This window comes from Ambystoma mexicanum, chromosome 8 (genome assembly GCF_040938575.1).
Source record: "Ambystoma mexicanum isolate Mex_15411 chromosome 8, UKY_AmexF1_1, whole genome shotgun sequence".
Taxonomy (NCBI): domain Eukaryota; kingdom Metazoa; phylum Chordata; class Amphibia; order Caudata; family Ambystomatidae; genus Ambystoma; species Ambystoma mexicanum.
In genome coordinates, this window is record NC_090929.1 from 118,124,024 (window position 1) to 118,145,766 (window position 21,743).

Sequence of the window (21,743 nt, forward strand, 5' to 3'; positions counted from 1 at the left end):
GTCTGGATCTGTAGTGTTTATCGGTCCTAGGTTTTTGGGTCGGGGGTTGTAGTTGGCCATTGCCTAACGGATATCACTCTATGCATACATTTTGTTTACTCTGGGGCCGTTGAGGATAGCTGGAATGGGGGCAGGGGTGTGGGGGGTAGTGCGTTTGTCTTTGAAGCAAGACAACACAGAGCAACACAGGTTCGAATCCTGGTCCCTTGTGCACGTTAATAATTTCAGATTTGGTATATATGTCAAACAAGTTTATCTTTTGGGACATAAACCTTAACCTATCATGAGGAACTCGCATAACATAGCAATGTATCCTGACCAGCGACTGACAGTGTAGCAGTGCTGCACCTCACCATGTGCATGGTTGCAGCAAGGCCTTTCTGTTATCACCCGCCCATGCACAGCACGGAAATACACCCAAATCTAATTAACACCAACCATCACATGGGCATTCAGGCTCAAATCTGTTGGACAGGTAATGCCTGACACATGTAGAGAGAGCGACGAGCCCAATACTGGAGTACATGTCCACACTGCACCCGTCTGGCTGCAGTGGAAAGCTTGGAGTACATAGTCCACCCCGCTTTCCCCAGCTAGTATCAACATGCATACGTCGGACTCCTTTGCGATGCACTGACCACGCTGCTGGACAAGGATACAGCACTACAAAGTCATTCCACTTTCCGTTGGGCACTGTGGAAATTACCTTTGACATGTGTGGTTGACTATGCTTTGCCAGGGCTGGATGTGTGACCTTTGTTGCCATAAGAAATGCTTCTTCCTCCTTCACACAACAAGAATCCTACCTTTCCACTCCTTCACACACAACACCCTCATCTTGTCAAGAATCGACTACGCAAACGGCCTCTACCTCAGGGTGCTGTAACAACTCCTGAAGAAATTACAACACATCCAAAATGCAGCACCTAGACTCCTCAAACTATCCAGAAGAGACCACATCACTCCAGCGCTAAAAATGCTACATTGGCTTCCAATCAAACATTGTATCACGTTCAAAACAATGTGCATAAAACACAGGGCAATCAGCAGACGGGGATCAGAATTCCTACAAAAGAAAATAACAATCTACAAGCCAATGAGACTCCTCAGATCAAGCAATGAAATCTGCCTGGAAGCAAAACCATACGCCAGGAAAAAACTAGGGGGCTCCTCCTTCTCCCACTTAGCCGCAAAAACCTGGAACAACCTCCTGAAAGAAATAAGAAACACCAAAGTCCACCTAAAATTTAGAAAACTTCTAAAAACCTGGCTCTTCAACACCTCAGAACCAAATTGAAACAACCAGGAAACCAAAGATTCAGAGTGACAGAATATATGACGGCACAGACCACACCTAGGACCGAATAAGGGAAACCCTTACAAGAACAAGAGAGACTATGCTAGGTGGAAGAGAACACGGGCGACAACCCACGAGAACAGAACAATACCAAAAATGCCTAACACTACCAACAACCTTACCCACTGAGAAAGGGTGTAGGGTACAGGCGTAGTTCGGCAGTAAATCGATCTGAAAGGACTTTGTTGCAGCAACGACAAACCGGGATAAAAGGGGTGGCCAAATACAAAGATGGAAACGCAAAGAGATGCTGATTTAGCATAATGACAGACGTGAGACAGCCTTATGCTGAAACTTAATCACCGAAAGGAAGACCATCTTCTCTAAATCACAAAGAATACACAATAGGAGTGTGGATCTCTCCTAACAACCAACCCCAAAAGAACGTCTAAAAACCTCATCACTCCTCACACACCTCTCACACTCTAACCCAACACAACCACACTTTAAAAACCACAGCAACCCACACACACTTCACCACACCGCAAAAACAAACACACCACACAGACCCCACACAACAGCACACGACGGACTCTGAACCAAATACAACACAAATATGCTCGGCGAATGGTGGTAACTGAACCGAAGCTACCAACAGTACTTCACAGCTCCCTTGCTCTTCTCCAAACTTTGTCGTACTAACATGCCTAACCTAACCCCCTTTTGTTTCAGATCCGCCAGAGTGCCAGGGGACCACTCCGGTGGTGGTAGTGCGCGGTACAAACATCCTAACATATTGTCATTTGCTGTGGACAGAAACATGTAAAATGACATACTGTATATGTAGCCTTTTTGCTTTTCAGAAGGTCCCTGACCCCAAGAGTTCTTGTGGGGGCAGTTGACCACCGAAGCATTAGTTTTAAGATCTGATTGGGGTGAAAAAGTAGAATAATTAAACGTTAACTTTCACCCCATTGGTGTCAGTTCAAGTACTGCCTCCCAGTATCTTTAAATAGAAATGTGGCCTAGGCTCGATAGCGACGACGTTGGTCAATGGAGGGATTTGGAAAGGTTTTCAAATAGAGGTTAAGTGTTGCCCCGATTATCCAGATATGGTGGACGCTATCAAACCTGCCCTCCAAGCAGCGGCGTGTCCAGACTCTTTTGAATGTGGTGTCCCAAGTGGGGCACTGATTTATGCAGGGGTGGCATGAAGTACGAGCGCACACACATATAATTATCATAGTTTAGGATAGTGGGGTGGCACCTGGGGTGGCCAATTAGATTCCAGGGGTACCACGTGCCACCCCAGGCCACTCCCTGGACACGCTTCAGCCTTCATGCGGCAACCCACTGCCAGATTCGCAAACCAAGTGAATCTCTTGCTTTATTGAATAGAAATTATTGAAATAAATTAAGTGAGTTCTTTTGGAAAGGGAGTCCATTTAGAATCCACTGTAACAATGTTAGTTATAATAAATGTACTTTATCCTCGAGTTCTCCTTTTTTATAAGCACTATAATAATAATAATCTGGTTAAGGGTGCAGGACTGGCCCAGTCAGTTAAGCACTTGCCTTGGTCAGACTGAAATGCGTAGTCCAGCTCAGTTGTTTATCCTTCTCCAGTCAATCAATTGAGCACGATTGCATTGGACAATGATAAGAGACACGAATTGCTTTTTCCGATCGTTACATAGTCCGGGTAGGAAATGGGCCGGAACAAGGCTGAGCTCGGCTCTGGCAAAGTTTGTCTTGCTGGTGCATCTGTTCCGTCCTGATGCCCAAAACCCCCTCTGGGCCTCAGGACAGAACAGGCGTGCTGGCAAATCATACAGGCTAGACCAGCAATCCCGAAATTCTACTGCCGGTAGCTCTCACCCATGCACACAAACTGTGTGCGCTGTGTTTGCATGAGCGTATAAACTGTCCAAATGGGTATATAGGTCTTAAGTCTTACACATTTTGGTTAGGGTGAGTATTGAGACAAATGAGAGCTCAATTTGCATTCCATGATCAGAAGGTTTTCATGCTGATTCGGACCTGGGAAGGGCGCTCAGCCAGTCGGGTGGCTCGAAGAGCGGGTGTGCACACTCTATACCGCCCGCTCTTTCCAGCCACCCGAGGCCCTTCCCTCGGGGCTGGGTGGCCCCGTCTTGAATGTGGGGGGGGGGGGGGCAGCAGAGGGAGCCTCTCCCACCCCCAAAACAAAACATACCCTTTACCCTTTCCTCATCCGTGCCCTCCCTTCCTAATTACCAGCTGGACCGGAGGGTGTTACTCCTGCCCGTGGCCACCATAGAAATGGAAAAGTACCTTTTCCCGATCTTTTCTCATAAGATTGGCATCACGCAATACGCGCGCAGCCCATCTATTGGGGGGGGAGTTGCACCCGCGAATGCGAATAGCTGCATACATGGCTGGTAACGGCCCAGAGCCCTCACCTAGGATCAGGCCTTTACCGGTTAAATCTGGTCATTTTTAGATTCCCAAAATGCCCTTTGATTTTATGCAGATTACCAGGATTGGGTTCTGGTTTCCTGGGGCTCGGGCCCTGCGCCTCACCCACATAACACCCAGGGGGCGGGGGGGGTCACAGAGTACTTTTATTCCCATTTCTGTGGGTATATTTTTCATTAGTAATCTCTCTGTGTGGGGTGGTTGGGTGTATTGAGTGGTTGGGGGGGGGGGGGGGTTTACCGAAGTTTTGAGTCTAATGCTTTAACTGGTGTTGTATGTCGCGTAGCATGGGTTTGTTGTCGTGTCTGTTTCATAGTAAAGATGAAATGCTCTGTGATACAGAGCAGGTGAAATACACGTTGCTTCATAGTGGTGGTCGGGTCCTAAATGTGTATTAATTTCTATTGGCATGTTTTGTGGAGAGTAGGTGAGGGCTTTGTCTTCTCATGCGCTGTCATCTCTTGGGAACCTACACGTGGCCTTGCATTGCATATCTTGGTATGTTTGGTTTTATATCAGCTCTTGGGCTCCACCTGCTGCTGGCTTTATAGGCCGCTGCGTATCTAGCTCTGGGAAGTCACCGTCTCAGACACGGCTGGAATGCTTATCCCACTCTGCTGGGAAGGTCGACCAGTTTACTGGTCAGATAACCGCTCTGACCTGTAGGACGCAGGTCACCGGTGGCAAGGTCCTGTTTTCTCAGAGAATGTAGCCCATTGTTTCTTCCTAGATAAAGAATGTGAGTCATGGCGAAGTGTAGTAAATCGATCCCTCATTTGTTGATACTGGGACTCGCCCACGGCCAGCCCCAGTTAACCCAGAACGCACTCTGGAGTCAGGCTGGAAATGGCTCTTGTGTCGATGCAAACAAACGAGCTGTAGCGGTGGTATTTCCAAATACTACGTGGAATGGCGGGAAATGCCCTCTTGCTGGCGCCCAACACGGCGTACTGCACACCGGGCTTTGCATTCTCTCCCAGCAGCTTTCATTTTCCACACAAGCTACTGTTTGTAAACCAAGTGAGTCTTCCGTTGGTGTAAACCCGCCAACTGAACATCTTGTCACTGTGTGCCGTGTACTGACACAGGCGAGCCGTGGGCATGGGTTTCGGATTCCCCAGCTCCATGCAGACACTCGACACAAGTCCAAGCACGTGTCTGTTGTAGCCGTTTCACCTCCATATCTCAGAATACCGCCGAATGTTGGGGCTTGTTTTTCTTCTTAAGGACCTCTCCCTTCTTATTGCCAACCCTTATGAAATGCCACGCCCGACCCTTTCCTCTTTACTTCACTATTTTATAGTTGTTTTTTTTAATCCTTGCTTTTTATTATGTGGCTTCCTGTCTAGTACATAGTTGCATTTTATTTTCAAGGTCCTTATTTTATTTTTGAACGTCTACGTTTTCAATCTAATTCGGTGGGAGCATTTTTGATAGGCTGACCTTGCTGTGAAAAAAAGGATGTGAAATGGATGCTCACCAGGATACGTGTAATGTCCTGTTTCTATTGTTATGTACGTGGGCTGCGGGGCCTCTGCCCCGGCACCAGTTCGTGCCTTGATTAGTAAAAGGCTGGAGCTGATTTATTGGACTTCGCGTCTCATTCCCCACTGTCTCATTACTTTTGGATGTTCGCGGTGATCCGCGTGTCAGGCAACCCACACGTGCATTCACACACACATGCACACTAAGAACGCACGCCGGAGACGTGCGATGGCTCCGGTCTCCGGCTGCAACTGCCGGGCACCGCCTTTATTTCTTAACCGCGCATGCGCGAGCTCGTAGAGCCTCGCGCATGCGCACTACGTGTACGTAGTACACAACACTCCTCCTTTTCCCCCAGAAACAGAACAGTTCAACATGAACGCAACATTAACACAAAACTTGCTTGTCATCATGAACAGGATATGTCCTCGCCTTCTCTGCTAGGGAGCCGGGTCCATGATGAAGTCCCTGAACCTCTGAGGTACTCTCCGCCCTGCCCTGGTCGGGTACCGTGGCAACGTCTCCTCAGGAACTTCTGGCACCGGCATGTCGGCTACTGGAGGGCCCTCTGCCGGTTCTGGCACACTTTCCTGTGCCGGAGCACGCTCCGCCGCCGCGTCATCCTCTGCTGTCTGGATGCGCTTGAAGAAAGACACATTCCGTGTGATCGTGCCTCTGGCGTTGGCTGCGGTGATCATGGTGCCCTTTACATGAGTTACACCTAACGGTTGGGTCTCGTATGTTGTCGATAATTTTCCTTCCGACCTTCTGTTTCGTACTAAGACAGTGTCCCCTACTGCTATTTGCTTCTCGGGTAACCGTCTCCGTGCCGTTTCTCTCTCGTTCCTGGCCACTCTTTCCAGCTGCACCTGCTCGTCGTTTATCACACCCGGGTCTCGTCCTTCGGTCTCTGGTATGAGCCCTCGCGGTATTCTTCTGAAAAGTGCCTCTGCCGGGGCAACTCCCGTGGATCGGTGCGGGGTTGTCCGATATTCCCGGAGAAACTCAAACAAGTTCCTCCGGAGGTCTTCCCCTCCATTTTCGGAAATCCGAAAGATCTTGTTTAGGGTGCGCATGAAGCGCTCTACCTCGCCGTTGGCCCTTGGCCATAACGGGGTAACTTTCCGGTGCTTTATCCCCTTTTCTTCGCAGTATCGTGCAAAAACTTGCCCCTGGAAGGGTGACCCGTTGTCTGAACACAACTCCACCGGAAAACCATGGGTTGCGAAGATCTTGTCCAGTGCTGTGATGGTGTGATCGCTGGCCGTGGATTCTACAAGTTCCACCTCCGGGTACCGCGACCACTGGTCGGTCACAACCAGGAAGTACAGTCCTCGACCGGTGGAGCCGAAGTCGGCATGGACCGTCCCCCAGGGCAGTTCACTTCTCGCCATGGATTGCACTGGCGGTCCTCTGTCAGCTGGGCTGGTGGCCTGGCATGGGATGCACGCTCTCACAAACTCTTCGACTTTTTTCTCTAGGTCCGGGAACCAGACCTTCAGTCGGAGACGTGCCTTCATCCTGGTCATTCCTTGGTGTCCCTTGTGAGCGAGGTGAAGGACCTTCCCAATGAGAGATCTGGGGATCACAATCCTGTGTCCTCTCAATAGCAGTCCATCGGTCGTCACGGACAGATCATGACGTGCACTCCACAAGGCTTGTAGGTCCTTTTGCACTTCCACGTTCCTCCTGGCGTTATTCAAGAGGAGGTCCTTCCAGGCGCCTGATGTTACTGCTTCTTTTGCCCTCAGAAACGCCTCGTCAGAGTTGGACTCGTTGGCGATCGCCTCCCTTGAAAGTGCCACAGGTAGTGCCGATTCAACAACCAGATGAATGGAGTCCGCACAACTCGCGACTTCTGTGGTCGCCCCTGACTGCCCTGAACAGGGGTGGCGGGACAGGTAGTCAGCGGGATTGTTGGTCCCTGGGCGGTAAATTAGTTTAACCCCATATTCCATGAGGGACAGCATCCATCTTTCGATCCTCGGTGGTGGTTTGGACGATGCTCCCGCCAGGATGGGCAGTAGTGGCTTATGGTCTGTCACCACGACAACTGGCTTCCCCAGGATGTACAAACGAAAATGCTTGCAGCCCCATAATATCGCGAGGGCCTCACGTTCAATTTGGGAATACCTCCTCTCGGTACTGGTTAGTGCCTTGCTGGCATACGCGATGGGTCTCATCGCTCCCTGTTGATCTGCCTGTAGGAGAACGGCCCCCAGTCCCACGGGACTGGCATCTACCACTATCTCCGATTCCCGGGTTGGGTTAAAGTATGCCATGGTGTCAAGTTCGGACAGGGCCTCTTTGATGGCTGTGAACGCCCTTTGTTCTTTGCCCGTCCATGCCCAAGCCACGTCCTTCCTGGTGAGGGCACGCAACGGTTCGGAGATTGAGGCCAAATCCCGGATGAACCGTCCGCAATACGTCACCATGCCTAAAAAACTGCGAACTTCCGCCGGGGACGTGGGTGACGAAGCCTCTCTGATGTCCTTCACCTTCTTCGGATCAGGGGAAATGCCTCCTGCGTGAAAAATGAAGCCGAAGAATTCCAGGCTGTCCCTCATAAACTCGCACTTCTCCTGGTGCAGCGTAAGGCCAAGGTCGTGCAATCTGCGAAAAGTGTCCTCCAGGCGCTTGATGTGTTCCGCTTCTGACCTGGCGAATACAAGGATGTCATCCGACATGTTTATGACCCCTTTTAGCCCCGACAGGGCTCCTCTGATGGAGTTTTGAAATACCTCAGCCGCGGAGGATATCCCAAAACTGAGCCTCTTGTATTGGTATAGTCCTTCATGGGTAGTGAAGGTCGTTATATACCTGGACTCAGGGTGGAGTTCCAGCTGGTGGTACCCGGCTCTTAGGTCCAGCTTGGAGAAGATTCTAGCTCCTTGGAGTTCGCCCACAATGTCGTCCAGAGTTGGTGTGATGTGACGCTCCCTTTTTATAGCCAAGTTGGGCAGTCGCATGTCGACACAAATTCGCACCGCTTCCGGTTGTTTTGGCTTTGGGGCAACAACGATCGGGGAAACCCAGGGCGTCGGCCCTTCAACCTTCTCGATGATGTCTCGTTCTATTAGGAGTTGAAGTTCCTTTTCCACCTGGGCCCGCAGGTGAAAAGGGATGCGGCGATGCTTTAGCGCCGTTGGCCTGACCGACTTGTCGATGTGCAGCCGCACAGGATCTGCCTTGAGTTTTCCTATCCCTCTGAAGAGTTCATGAAAACGTGCCAGCAGGCCATTCAGGTCCGACAGATATACGGCAAATGTGAAGTGCACCAAGTTGAGTGCTTCCGATGCTGCACAGCTCAGCAAAGAATGCGGGCTTACACTCGTGACGAAAAATCTCGCCTTGATGCTGTTCCCGCCGTGGGACACTGGGGCTATGAACACTCCTTGGATAGGTAGGGGTTCTTCCTCGCCAAACGCATATATTTGTGCTCTTGATTGAGAGAGTTTCGGTGGGCCCGCAAGGGCCTTATAGTGTCTGTCCGCGAGCACACACACCGATGCCCCCGTGTCGATGAGGACTGGGGTGGGGACTTCCCCAATGTTCACGGTGCATGTGGGTTTTCGTCTCGTTCCGGGGCCACTTGCAATGCTGGAGATACAGAAAATTTCACCTTCTTCTTCCTCTTCCTCTTCCTCGGCGATGTTCATGTTCTGTATCTCTTGTTCCAACGACGATACGCCCTTCACATTGCGGGCCCCATACCTCATGAACCTCTCTGGTCCCCTGTTGGCTGCTACGGGCACAGTGGCCCTACACATTCTGGCATAGTGTCCGGGGGCCCCACATCTGCCACATGTCCTCGACTTGGCTGGGCACTCACCCCTGTGAGGGAGATCGTACCCACAGTCCGAGCACGATTGAGACGAGTTCGATCTCGTGGTCCTTTCCTCCGTCTTTGGTGTCCATTTGGCCTTTCCCGGCATGAAACGCCTGACAGCGAGCGCTTCTTCCTCCCCTTTGGGGATGCTGGCTGCGTCCATCTTTGATCCTCTGGCCTCCGCCAGTTCGTGCGCCCTTCCCATGTCTAGGATCTGCCGGAGGGTGAGTCCAGGTTCTCTGAGGACTTGCCTCCTGAGTTTGCCAGAGCAGCATCCTTGCAGTAGTTGGTTTCTGACCATTTCCTCTTCATCGGCCCACCTGCAGGAGCTCGCCAGACGTCTCAGACGGGCACAGAACTGGTCTAGCGACTCTTCGCTGCGTTGTCTTTCAGCCCCCATAACGAATCTGTCGAAATCGACATTCGCAAGTGGAAGGAAGTGATCCCTTAGCGCCTGCTTAACTGCGTCATAAGTTGCCACCGGAATGTCGAGGGAGTCGTATATTTTCTGGACCTCCGTGCCTGCCGAGTACATCATGATGGCAATTTTTGCCTCATCCTCTGTTTCCCCTGAGGCCCTGAACATCATTTCCAGTCTTTTAACCCATGTGAGCCATTTGGGGCCGAGTTTAGATGGTGGGCCTGTAGTGTCGAACTCGGGCATGGGCGCTAGGGTGGTGCGCACCCTGCGTGTTTCCGGGGCGGCGGCACCCTCTTCATCACCCATCTCCCTGGGTACTCACAGTAAGGTCTTGACAGAAGACTGGTGGTCCGACTCCAGGTTGTGACGAAGATCTCCTGTGTTGACTACTGTCACTTCCTTTATCACAGCCCTGCTCCTGCTGGGCTGTGAAGTGTCCAAAAATTGTTCAGTATGATTGCTTGTGACTCACAGATGGCGCACGAGCACCCAGAACGGGCCGCTACCACCGCGAGTGACGACTTCACTCAAGCGCTCAAAATGGCCGCCGGCTGTTTTCGAGCGGTCCGCGACTGCATCGCGCTCCGTTCGTTCCTGCGGTGACGTTGGAACGAGGTCGCGGGTCGTGTCTCCTCCTCGTCGCCAGTTTTGGATGTTCGCGGTGATCCGCGTGTCAGGCAACCCACACGTGCATTCACACACACATGCACACTAAGAACGCACGCCGGAGACGTGCGATGGCTCCGGTCTCCGGCTGCAACTGCCGGGCACCGCCTTTATTTCTTAACCGCGCATGCGCGAGCTCGTAGAGCCTCGCGCATGCGCACTACGTGTACGTAGTACACAACAATTACTAAGCTATATTGTATTTGACGTTGAAGTACAACAATGGTGACGGGGAATTTCCGGCGTGTCCTGTCGATGATCGCACCGAAATACAGATGCCATCTGCGCCCGACCACCGTGCGGAGAAGCAGAGTGCCAGGCCGGGAAACCCTGCATTCCAGGTCGACGCGCAGCGTGCTGCTCCACGTGCTTTTGGTGGGTGACACGTTTAAAAAAAAGAAAAAAAATAAGCAATTGATTTCTACTATGAGCGATGTCGCCCGACCGTTGCACCTCGCAGCATAAGACCGCCGCATGCAGCAAATGACTCATCAGAGCGGGAACGCCAAATGCAGTCAGCGGAAGGCGAAACGGCCGCGTCGGAGCAGGCCAAGCACACTGCCATGGAGGGAAGAAAGCTGCATCTTCAATCACACGCGCCAGGCGCGTATTACACAAGGTACCTTCCTACATTCAAGTAGTCCACTCGCAACGTGCATTTCGCGTGCAAACGGGGCCTGCGTGTGCTGCCACATAGTACAGTCCCAACCCTCTCCCTGTTTATTGTGGCTCTGGGGTCTGATTGTTTTGGCTCTTTGTGGTGCCTAATTGTAGGGGCAGGTCTCCCTTGCTGTAATGGCAAGGACGGGCTTTCTGTCTCCATCGCTTAAAATTGTGCTTCCCTCTGGTTGGGGTCCCCCTGCGTGGGTTGCCTGCTGTATGCACATGTTCCGGACATGGCATGGGCTTCGGGTTGCCTCGGATGCATATCGACGCTGTTGTGGTCTTCCTGTCTTTTGTTGGCCCTGCATTCAGCCTTCTGGTGGGCCTGCTTATAATACCTGTCATCATTCTGCATGGCTGCTGCCTGCTGCCTGCAGGACCTGTGTAGGTTGGGCTGATCCATTGCAACTTTGTTGTTTCATAAGCCTGGCCATGGTGGGATGAATGTTTTGCCCTCCCCCTTTTGGATTACTTGCTGTGCTCCTGGGTGTCACGTTACATATACATGTGACGGGGGTTTGGGAGAGGGTGTCTGCACCTCTGAGCTGTGTCCGCCCGGTGTACGTGGGTCTATGCGTGTGTTGTGCAGTGTGGTAAAGGAATTTGTGTTCATTTACCCAACTCTTTCTGGCGGTTGGTCTGCCATCATTTGGTTTCGTTTCCGGTGTTGCAGGTATGCGTCCCCCCTGTCCTGCTGGTCATGTGGGAGCAGGCTATGAGGAATTTTGCCGGTTTTGGCCGGTGCCTTACTAGGGGCTCGGCTTCTGCTGGGCCTTTTGTTTGCCCGTATTTCCTCTCCCGGCCTGTTCAAGACTGCGGCCTACCCTCCTCTTTGCTTTCCGGGCCTGCCAGTGGCTGGTCTCTGCTACTGGCTCCTCTGGGGCTGGTGGTGGGCTTGGCCTGTGGTGCCATGGACTGCTTGGGGGTTCTCTGTCCCGTTGGTGCCTCCTGCAGCCCCAGGGTTTACCTATGGCTTCTTCTTGGGTCTGTGTCTTGGACAGGGCCGGGCGGTTTGTCCCTCCCCTCCTTTTCTGTTGACTGCTGCGTGTGGTGGCTCCTAGTCATACTCTGTGGGATTTTATTTGGTGGGATGGCTGTCCGTCGCCTTCAGGCTTCTGGCAGGGCTTGCTGGTGTGTTTAGTGGGCTGGTTTTCTTGTGCCCTTGTGGCCGCTTTTCGGGCCAGTCGTTGGAACTTTGGTTGACTTCTGTCCTCACCCCCCTTGCCGTCCCTGTGCCTCTGATGGACTCTTTTCTCCTGGGGCCTCCCCTCTCCTCTCCTCCCTGCTGTCTGGCTGTTCTGGTCGCTCCAGCCTGCAATTTTGGTGTTTGTTGGTTGTATCCCCTGCTTCCATTGTCCGTGGGTGTTTGCTTGCCTTACCTCATGCTGCCGTGGGTTTGGTTGGGCCTCCTATGGAGCTGGGTTTCGGGTGGGCACCTATCTCCTGTGCCAGGGGTTTCTGGATGCTCCCTTGGCTTCCCCTCTGTGGGGGCAGTTGGTGGGGGTTTTGGTCTGCCCCTCTCCTTTTCTGTCTGCCTGGTCGGCAGGAGCCTTTGTCTCCCTTTGGGGGCTGTTGGTTGATGCCTTGTCACTTGTCCTCCTTTTTAGGTTCGGGCGGTGGTGTCCTCGGTCGGTCCTATGATTCTGCCCTTCTTCTGGATTGGTCTACGTGGGGGTTCAGGGTGCCTTTCCTGTGGTGCGGGGCGGCTTAGCCGTTCCAGTCTTTTCCGGGTCTGCCAGTATTCTGTTGGGTGGCCTGTCTGTGCACCGAGGGGTCTTGGGACTCAGTGCTCCGGGCTGCTGTTGGTTCCCTGGTGTGGGTGCTTCATCCTCTGGTGGTTCTCTTGGCTGTCTCCCAGCATCCCTGGCCTTGTGCGGGTGGGGTGCGATTCATGGGGCGAGTTGCCTGGTTGAATTTCTCGTGGCCCTTCCTCTGGCGTTGGTTCCTGGATCTGTCTGTCTTCACCTTGGTGCTTCTCTGTGGTCTGCGGTGGTTGGGGGTTCTGGGTGGTCCTCCTGGCTGCCCCGTCTCTACCTGGGTCCCTGGTTCAGGTATGGGTGGTTGCCTTCTGGAGGTACGTGGTGCCTTCTCTCTAGTCTGCGCCCCTGTGGGTGGCCTTCACGCTTTCCCAGGGTGTTGGGGTTCCCCTGCATGGACTGGGGTTTGGTTTGGATGTTTCGTGGGCATTTGGTTTGCTCCCAGCTTCCTCTGGGTGGGTGTTCCTCCTTGGGTCTGTCCGTTGGTCCATTTGCTCCCTTTGGCCACATTGTTTTGGCTTGTCTTGTGTGGTTTTGTCTTCTCTGGTGTTGCATGTTCCTTGGTTTACCGTGGGTCTGTTCTTTCTGGCTTCCCTGGCTTCTTGGTGGCCTTAGGGGTTTCTTGGCGTGGTTTGCTGAGTGGTTCGTTTGCTGTTTGTTCGGTCCTGGTTCCTTGGTGGTGGTCCGTGGGCAGGCCTGCTCTTTGGGTGCAGGGGCTTTGGTGGCACTCCTCTACCTTTTGTTGGTTCATTTCTGCGTTCCGCTGGGTTGCTGCGTTGTCCCTTTGGTTTTGGGGTCTCATTGTGCCCATCCACTTCTTGTTTGCTTGGATATGCCTCATAGGTGGTGAGTACTAGGGATGAGGAAGAGGGACGTGGAGGTAAAGATCAGATTACTTACTGGTACTCTTCATCACACCTAGTCCTACTCTTCCTCCTCACAGTTCTGCCGATCCTCTGCTCCCTCCCATGGTGTGGATGGCCCCTTGATCCGACTGGCTTTTCAATGAACTGCGGATTATGGGTAAGTGGGAAGTACCTCCAAGAAGGAAAAAAAAGCTCCTGTGTAGGAGCCAGAGCCTCATAGGTGAGTACTGTGACGAGGGACAGTAGGACTACGAGTAATGAAGATTACCGGTAAGTAATCTGAGCAATAACCCAAATGTTAGTCCCGCAGTAGCAGTAATAGACGACTGCTACCACTAGTGTCAGCAATACTGCGACCACTATTGGGAATATTAGTACTCGCCACTATTACCACCTGCTATTGGTGTGTCCGAGCTACCAAATATGTACACTTGTTTTTGGAAAGTAAAAGAACATGTAGCGTTTTAATGGGCACCTTTTCCGACCACTTTTCCTCTGATGTCATTTGCCATTTCAGGGATCAAAAGGCAGCATACTAAACTGCAAATGCTTGCAAAGCTGCTAGAATAAGGTAGCTGGAACAGTTTAAGGGTGGGAAATCAGTAGCTGCCGATAGTGAGCAAAATCATGTTTTATGTTTGTACAAAAGGGATCACTTGAAAGCAGATGTTAAGGGTATCCACTCTGAAGGCAACTTTGCGGGTGGGAAAATCCCAAAGGACCCTGCTTGCGATGGCAGTGTCATGCAGCGATGGGGAACAGGTCTTCTTGCGATGGCAGTGTCATGCAGCGATGGGGAACAGGTCTTCTTGCGATGGCAGTGTCATGCAGCGTTGGGGAACAGGTCTTCTTGCGATGGCAGTGTCATGCAGCGATGGGGAACAGGTCTTCTTGCGATGGCAGTGTCATGCAGCGATGGGGAACAGGGTCTTCTTGCGATGGCAGTGTCATGCAGCGATGGGGAAAAGGGTCTTCTTGCGATGGCAGTGTCATGCAGCGATGGGGAAAAGGGTCTTCTTGCGATGGCAGTGTCATGCAGCGATGGGGAAAAGGGTCTTCTTGCGATGGCAGTGTCATGCAGCGATGGGGAACAGGTCTTCTTGCGATGGCAGTGTCATGCAGCGATGGGGAACAGGTCTTCTTGCGATGGCAGTGTCATGCAGCGATGGGGAACAGGTCTTCTTGCGATGGCAGTGTCATGCAGCGATGGGGAACAGGTCTTCTTGCGATGGCAGTGTCATGCAGCGATGGGGAACAGGTCTTCTTGCGATGGCAGTGTCATGCAGCGATGGGGAACAGGTCTTCTTGCGATGGCAGTGTCATGCAGCGATGGGGAACAGGTCTTCTTGCGATGGCAGTGTCATGCAGCGATGGGGAACAGGTCTTCTTGCGATGGCAGTGTCATGCAGCGATGGGGAACAGGTCTTCTTGCGATGGCAGTGTCATGCAGCGATGGGGAACAGGTCTTCTTGCGATGGCAGTGTCATGCAGCGATGGGGAACAGGTCTTCTTGCGATGGCAGTGTCATGCAGCGATGGGGAACAGGTCTTCTTGCGATGGCAGTGTCATGCAGCGATGGGGAACAGGTCTTCTTGCGATGGCAGTGTCATGCAGCGATGGGGAAAAGGGTCTTCTTGCGATGGCAGTGTCATGCAGCGATGGGGAACAGGTCTTCTTGCGATGGCAGTGTCATGCAGCGATGGGGAAACAGGTCTTCTTGCGATGGCAGTGTCATGCAGCGTTGGGGAACAGGTCTTCTTGCGATGGCAGTGTCATGCAGCGTTGGGGAACAGGTCTTCTTGCGATGGCAGTGTCATGCAGCGTTGGGGAACAGGTCTTCTTGCGATGGCAGTGTCATGCAGCGATGGGGAACAGGTCTTCTTGCGATGGCAGTGTCATGCAGCGATGGGGAACAGGTCTTCTTGCGATGGCAGTGTCATGCAGCGATGGGGAACAGGTCTTCTTGCGATGGCAGTGTCATGCAGCGATGGGGAAAAGGTCTTCTTGCGATGGCAGTGTCATGCAGCGATGGGGAAACAGGTCTTCTTGCGATGGCAGTGTCATGCAGCGTTGGGGAACAGGTCTTCTTGCGATGGCAGTGTCATGCAGCGTTGGGGAACAGGTCTTCTTGCGATGGCAGTGTCATGCAGCGTTGGGGAACAGGTCTTCTTGCGATGGCAGTGTCATGCAGCGATGGGGAACAGGTCTTCTTGCGATGGCAGTGTCATGCAGCGATGGGGAACAGGTCTTCTTGCGATGGCAGTGTCATGCAGCGATGGGGAACAGGTCTTCTTGCGATGGCAGTGTCATGCAGCGATGGGGAACAGGTCTTCTTGCGATGGCAGTGTCATGCAGCGATGGGGAACAGGTCTTCTTGCGATGGCAGTGTCATGCAGCGATGGGGAACAGGTCTTCTTGCGATGGCAGTGTCATGCAGCGATGGGGAACAGGTCTTCTTGCGATGGCAGTGTCATGCAGCGATGGGGAACAGGTCTTCTTGCGATGGCAGTGTCATGCAGCGATGGGGAACAGGTCTTCTTGCGATGGCAGTGTCATGCAGCGATGGGGAACAGGTCTTCTTGCGATGGCAGTGTCATGCAGCGATGGGGAACAGGTCTTCTTGCGATGGCAGTGTCATGCAGCGATGGGGAACAGGTCTTCTTGCGATGGCAGTGTCATGCAGCGATGGGGAACAGGTCTTCTTGCGATGGCAGTGTCATGCAGCGATGGGGAACAGGTCTTCTTGCGATGGCAGTGTCATGCAGCGATGGGGAACAGGTCTTCTTGCGATGGCAGTGTCATGCAGCGATGGGGAACAGGTCTTCTTGCGATGGCAGTGTCATGCAGCGATGGGGAACAGGTCTTCTTGCGATGGCAGTGTCATGCAGCGATGGGGAACAGGTCTTCTTGCGATGGCAGTGTCATGCAGCGATGGGGAACAGGTCTTCTTGCGATGGCAGTGTCATGCAGCGATGGGGAACAGGTCTTCTTGCGATGGCAGTGTCATGCAGCGATGGGGAACAGGTCTTCTTGCGATGGCAGTGTCATGCAGCGATGGGGAACAGGTCTTCTTGCGATGGCAGTGTCATGCAGCGATGGGGAAAAGGGTCTTCTTGCGATGGCAGTGTCATGCAGCGATGGGGAACAGGTCTTCTTGCGATGGCAGTGTCATGCAGCGATGGGGAAACAGGTCTTCTTGCGATGGCAGTGTCATGCAGCGTTGGGGAACAGGTCTTCTTGCGATGGCAGTGTCATGCAGCGTTGGGGAACAGGTCTTCTTGCGATGGCAGTGTCATGCAGCGTTGGGGAACAGGTCTTCTTGCGATGGCAGTGTCATGCAGCGATGGGGAACAGGTCTTCTTGCGATGGCAGTGTCATGCAGCGATGGGGAACAGGTCTTCTTGCGATGGCAGTGTCATGCAGCGATGGGGAACAGGTCTTCTTGCGATGGCAGTGTCATGCAGCGATGGGGAACAGGTCTTCTTGCGATGGCAGTGTCATGCAGCGATGGGGAACAGGTCTTCTTGCGATGGCAGTGTCATGCAGCGATGGGGAACAGGTCTTCTTGCGATGGCAGTGTCATGCAGCGATGGGGAACAGGTCTTCTTGCGATGGCAGTGTCATGCAGCGATGGGGAACAGGTCTTCTTGCGATGGCAGTGTCATGCAGCGATGGGGAACAGGTCTTCTTGCGATGGCAGTGTCATGCAGCGTTGGGGAACAGGTCTTCTTGCGATGGCAGTGTCATGCAGCGTTGGGGAACAGGTCTTCTTGCGATGGCAGTGTCATGCAGCGATGGGGAACAGGTCTTCTTGCGATGGCAGTGTCATGCAGCGATGGGGAACAGGTCTTCTTGCGATGGCAGTGTCATGCAGCGATGGGGAACAGGTCTTCTTGCGATGGCAGTGTCATGCAGCGATGGGGAACAGGTCTTCTTGCGATGGCAGTGTCATGCAGCGTTGGGGAACAGGTCTTCTTGCGATGGCAGTGTCATGCAGCGATGGGGAACAGGTCTTCTTGCGATGGCAGTGTCATGCAGCGATGGGGAACAGGTCTTCTTGCGATGGCAGTGTCATGCAGCGATGGGGAACAGGTCTTCTTGCGATGGCAGTGTCATGCAGCGATGGGGAACAGGTCTTCTTGCGATGGCAGTGTCATGCAGCGATGGGGAACAGGTCTTCTTGCGATGGCAGTGTCATGCAGCGATGGGGAACAGGTCTTCTTGCGATGGCAGTGTCATGCAGCGATGGGGAACAGGTCTTCTTGCGATGGCAGTGTCATGCAGCGATGGGGAACAGGTCTTCTTGCGATGGCAGTGTCATGCAGCGATGGGGAACAGGTCTTCTTGCGATGGCAGTGTCATGCAGCGATGGGGAACAGGTCTTCTTGCGATGGCAGTGTCATGCAGCGATGGGGAAAAGGGTCTTCTTGCGATGGCAGTGTCATGCAGCGATGGGGAACAGGTCTTCTTGCGATGGCAGTGTCATGCAGCGATGGGGAACAGGTCTTCTTGCGATGGCAGTGTCATGCAGCGATGGGGAACAGGTCTTCTTGCGATGGCAGTGTCATGCAGCGATGGGGAAACAGGTCTTCTTGCGATGGCAGTGTCATGCAGCGATGGGGAACAGGTCTTCTTGCGATGGCAGTGTCATGCAGCGATGGGGAACAGGTCTTCTTGCGATGGCAGTGTCATGCAGCGATGGGGAACAGGTCTTCTTGCGATGGCAGTGTCATGCAGCGATGGGGAAAAGGGTCTTCTTGCGATGGCAGTGTCATGCAGCGATGGGGAACAGGTCTTCTTGCGATGGCAGTGTCATGCAGCGATGGGGAACAGGTCTTCTTGCGATGGCAGTGTCATGCAGCGATGGGGAACAGGTCTTCTTGCGATGGCAGTGTCATGCAGCGATGGGGAAACAGGTCTTCTTGCGATGGCAGTGTCATGCAGCGATGGGGAACAGGTCTTCTTGCGATGGCAGTGTCATGCAGCGATGGGCAACAGGTCTTCTTGCGATGGCAGTGTCATGCAGCGATGGGGAACAGGTCTTCTTGCGATGGCAGTGTCATGCAGCGATGGGGAAACAGGTCTTCTTGCGATGGCAGTGTCATGCAGCGATGGGGAACAGGTCTTCTTGCGATGGCAGTGTCATGCAGCGATGGGGAACAGGTCTTCTTGCGATGGCAGTGTCATGCAGCGATGGGGAACAGGTCTTCTTGCGATGGCAGTGTCATGCAGCGATGGGGAACAGGTCTTCTTGCGATGGCAGTGTCATGCAGCGATGGGGAACAGGTCTTCTTGCGATGGCAGTGTCATGCAGCGATGGGGAACAGGTCTTCTTGCGATGGCAGTGTCATGCAGCGATGGGGAACAGGTCTTCTTGCGATGGCAGTGTCATGCAGCGATGGGGAACAGGTCTTCTTGCGATGGCAGTGTCATGCAGCGATGGGGAAAAGGGTCTTCTTGCGATGGCAGTGTCATGCAGCGATGGGGAACAGGTCTTCTTGCGATGGCAGTGTCATGCAGCGATGGGGAACAGGTCTTCTTGCGATGGCAGTGTCATGCAGCGATGGGGAAACAGGTCTTCTTGCGATGGCAGTGTCATGCAGCGATGGGGAACAGGTCTTGCGATGGCAGTGTCATGCAGCGATGGGGAACAGGTCTTCTTGCGATGGCAGTGTCATGCAGCGATGGGGAACAGGTCTTCTTGCGATGGCAGTGTCATGCAGCGATGGGGAACAGGTCTTCTTGCGATGGCAGTGTCATGCAGCGATGGGGAACAGGTCTTCTTGCGATGGCAGTGTCATGCAGCGATGGGGAACAGGTCTTCTTGCGATGGCAGTGTCATGCAGCGATGGGGAACAGGTCTTCTTGCGATGGCAGTGTCATGCAGCGATGGGGAACAGGTCTTCTTGCGATGGCAGTGTCATCTTGGCTGTTATCTATGCCTCGTTTTCACCGCGGCCAGTTTGCATTTAAACCACTACAGTTTTCAACGCGATCGTTTTTGTCAAATTAAAAATGTGTAGTATTTTGGGGGATTGTGGGGTGCAGGGGTAGGTGAACTTCACCCGAACTCTCCTCCACTCCTCCCCCTCTCCACCCACGCATCTAAATAAATTAGTCGGCAAAAACGACGCAGTGAACACTCCACGTTTAAAGTTCCGACGTGGAAAGTGGCCGCGGTGAAAACCCGCGGAGCCGTCTTTTATAACTATTCTCACTTCAAGGTCTTTGCCTGAAGACTGCATGCTGGCTCGTCTTTTAAAAGGAATGTGTGTTTTTGTTCCCTAGCAATCAGAGAAGATGGAATGCCAGGGGGTCGAAACAAGAGCATCGGGCCTGTGCAGGTAAGCCTGGGGGGGCGAAGGGCACCCCTTTCCTGTTCATGACACAATCCATGCTGATGTTGAATGACCAAGTGGGGCGGACACTCGAAACAATCTACAGTCTCAATCCTATTGAGTGAAAGGAGGATAGCACAGGGGCAACGCGAAGAGCAACCCGGATCCGCGCTTAGAAACCGAAGTCCGGCATTATAAAAATACAACAATTAGATAACATCTGTATGGACATTCTTTAACTACTGCCGCAATAGTGTGATCCTAAGCGTAGTATTTTATTTTTCCGTGCAGCCCCCAATCTGATGAAATTGTCAGCACTTTAAAAACGTGTTGGCTCGTACATTCGATATAAAAATACATTTGACAAAAACTGGGGATTTGTGTGGATAGTTTAGGCGAAAAGGACATTTTGCCCAAGAACTTGTCAGTATTGCAAAAGAAATTTGTTGGAACAGTGAAAGCAGCACATGTGATGAATACTGGCATCTATAAATGGCACATACATACATACATACATGTCTGTAAAATTGACATTGACACACTAGTGCGCCAACTATATTGATTATATATATATATTTGTTTTGTTATTTTTTTTGTATGTATGTATATTGGAACCTAGCTTGAACATCATTACCAGTTTACATTATGCCCAGTTAGCGCACCCTTGATGATTTGCAGAAAGCACCTCATTACCACCCTGTCATGGGGTGTGTTCTATCAAGCTCCCATCGCTGACAGCTGATGCTTCAACATAATGGCAAGTTATAAAAGTATGCCATGCCCACTTAGACATCCTGAACAGCAGAACCTCGCCAGTGCCTGCTCTTCCCAATATATTCATGCGTAGCAGCACATTAATACTAGTTCCCTTGGCACGCTTTGCACTTAGCCTTCTGTCTACATTAAGCCCCACCTTGTTGCTCCTTTCCATTGCAAGCTCTTGGGCCATCTTTGCTGCCCTCTCCGGGCAGGTGTTACCCTCTGTTGCCGGAGCGCAGGGATGTCCGTGGTCGCCATAGTGGCAGAGGATCTCGACAGGCAGCAAGGCTGTAGCAAAACTGTGTACACAGCAGTATAGAGACTGCCCCCTTACCATGCAGTGTCCGTTATTGGCTTGCAGGTGGAACTTTCAAGGTGTCCATCACTAGCCAACCTGTAATCGGACTGCTCTGGGCGCGGGCCCCTAGCAACATCTTAATGGCACACGTACATCACTTGTCATAGCATCGGGCAACAACATTGAAATGCTCTCCGTGCTTGAGCAGTGACCGACTTTGCACTGCTTGCAGTGCCAGTACAATGACTAAATATTGCTTGGGTTCACACTGGTGCAGTCACCGGGTTTGCACCATAGAGAGCACCCGCACAGTCTCTGTGCCAGCGTATGGCATCCACTTTGTCGGTACACGTGTATTGCCAAAGCACAATGGCCAAATGAGGCTGGTCTTACTGCTTTTCGATTGCCACATGAACTTCAGATCGCGCCAGCGCAGTAGATATGGCCGTCGCCCCAGCCCTAACCCTCGTGCTAATCCTTTCTTTGCACCAGTGAAAAGACCAGCACGGTTGTTTGCTCGTTCTAAAACCCGCAATTGCAGCTAGCCATAAAAGTAGTCGCAAATGCAAAGCCCCAGTTTGCCCATGACCGATCATGTTGTGGCATGTGGTGTCCTGGAATGATGTCATGCCATGTGGTGTGTCAATTAATAATAACAGTTCTTTTATAACGCGCATAATACCAGCGAGTGGTTTCAAAGCGCGGGATCGGAATTCAAACCTGTGTTGCGCTGCGTTGTCTCGCGTTACCCCTGAGCTATCCGATTGCATGACGTGGCATTCCTAATAAGCTCGGCACTTCGTCAGGCACAAGTATCGTGGAGAGAAAGCTGCCTTTGGAGAAACCCTGCTTGTATAGCTCAAACTGACAAGAGCCCACACCTACCCCCTGTGCCATATAAAAGGGA

The 21,743-nt window shown here is 52.5% G+C and overlaps 1 protein-coding gene across 2 annotated transcripts in view; it reads left to right on the forward strand.

The window, feature by feature from the left end:
- NR6A1 (nuclear receptor subfamily 6 group A member 1) overlaps positions 1-21,743 on the forward strand; it is a 1,456,199-nt gene that overhangs the window by 1,347,827 nt on the left and 86,629 nt on the right. For both annotated transcript variants that reach the window (XM_069609446.1, XM_069609447.1), the window contains one exon: positions 19,730-19,785. In XM_069609446.1, coding sequence (XP_069465547.1) covers positions 19,730-19,785 — 56 coding nt within the window. The remainder of the gene's footprint in view (positions 1-19,729; positions 19,786-21,743) is intronic.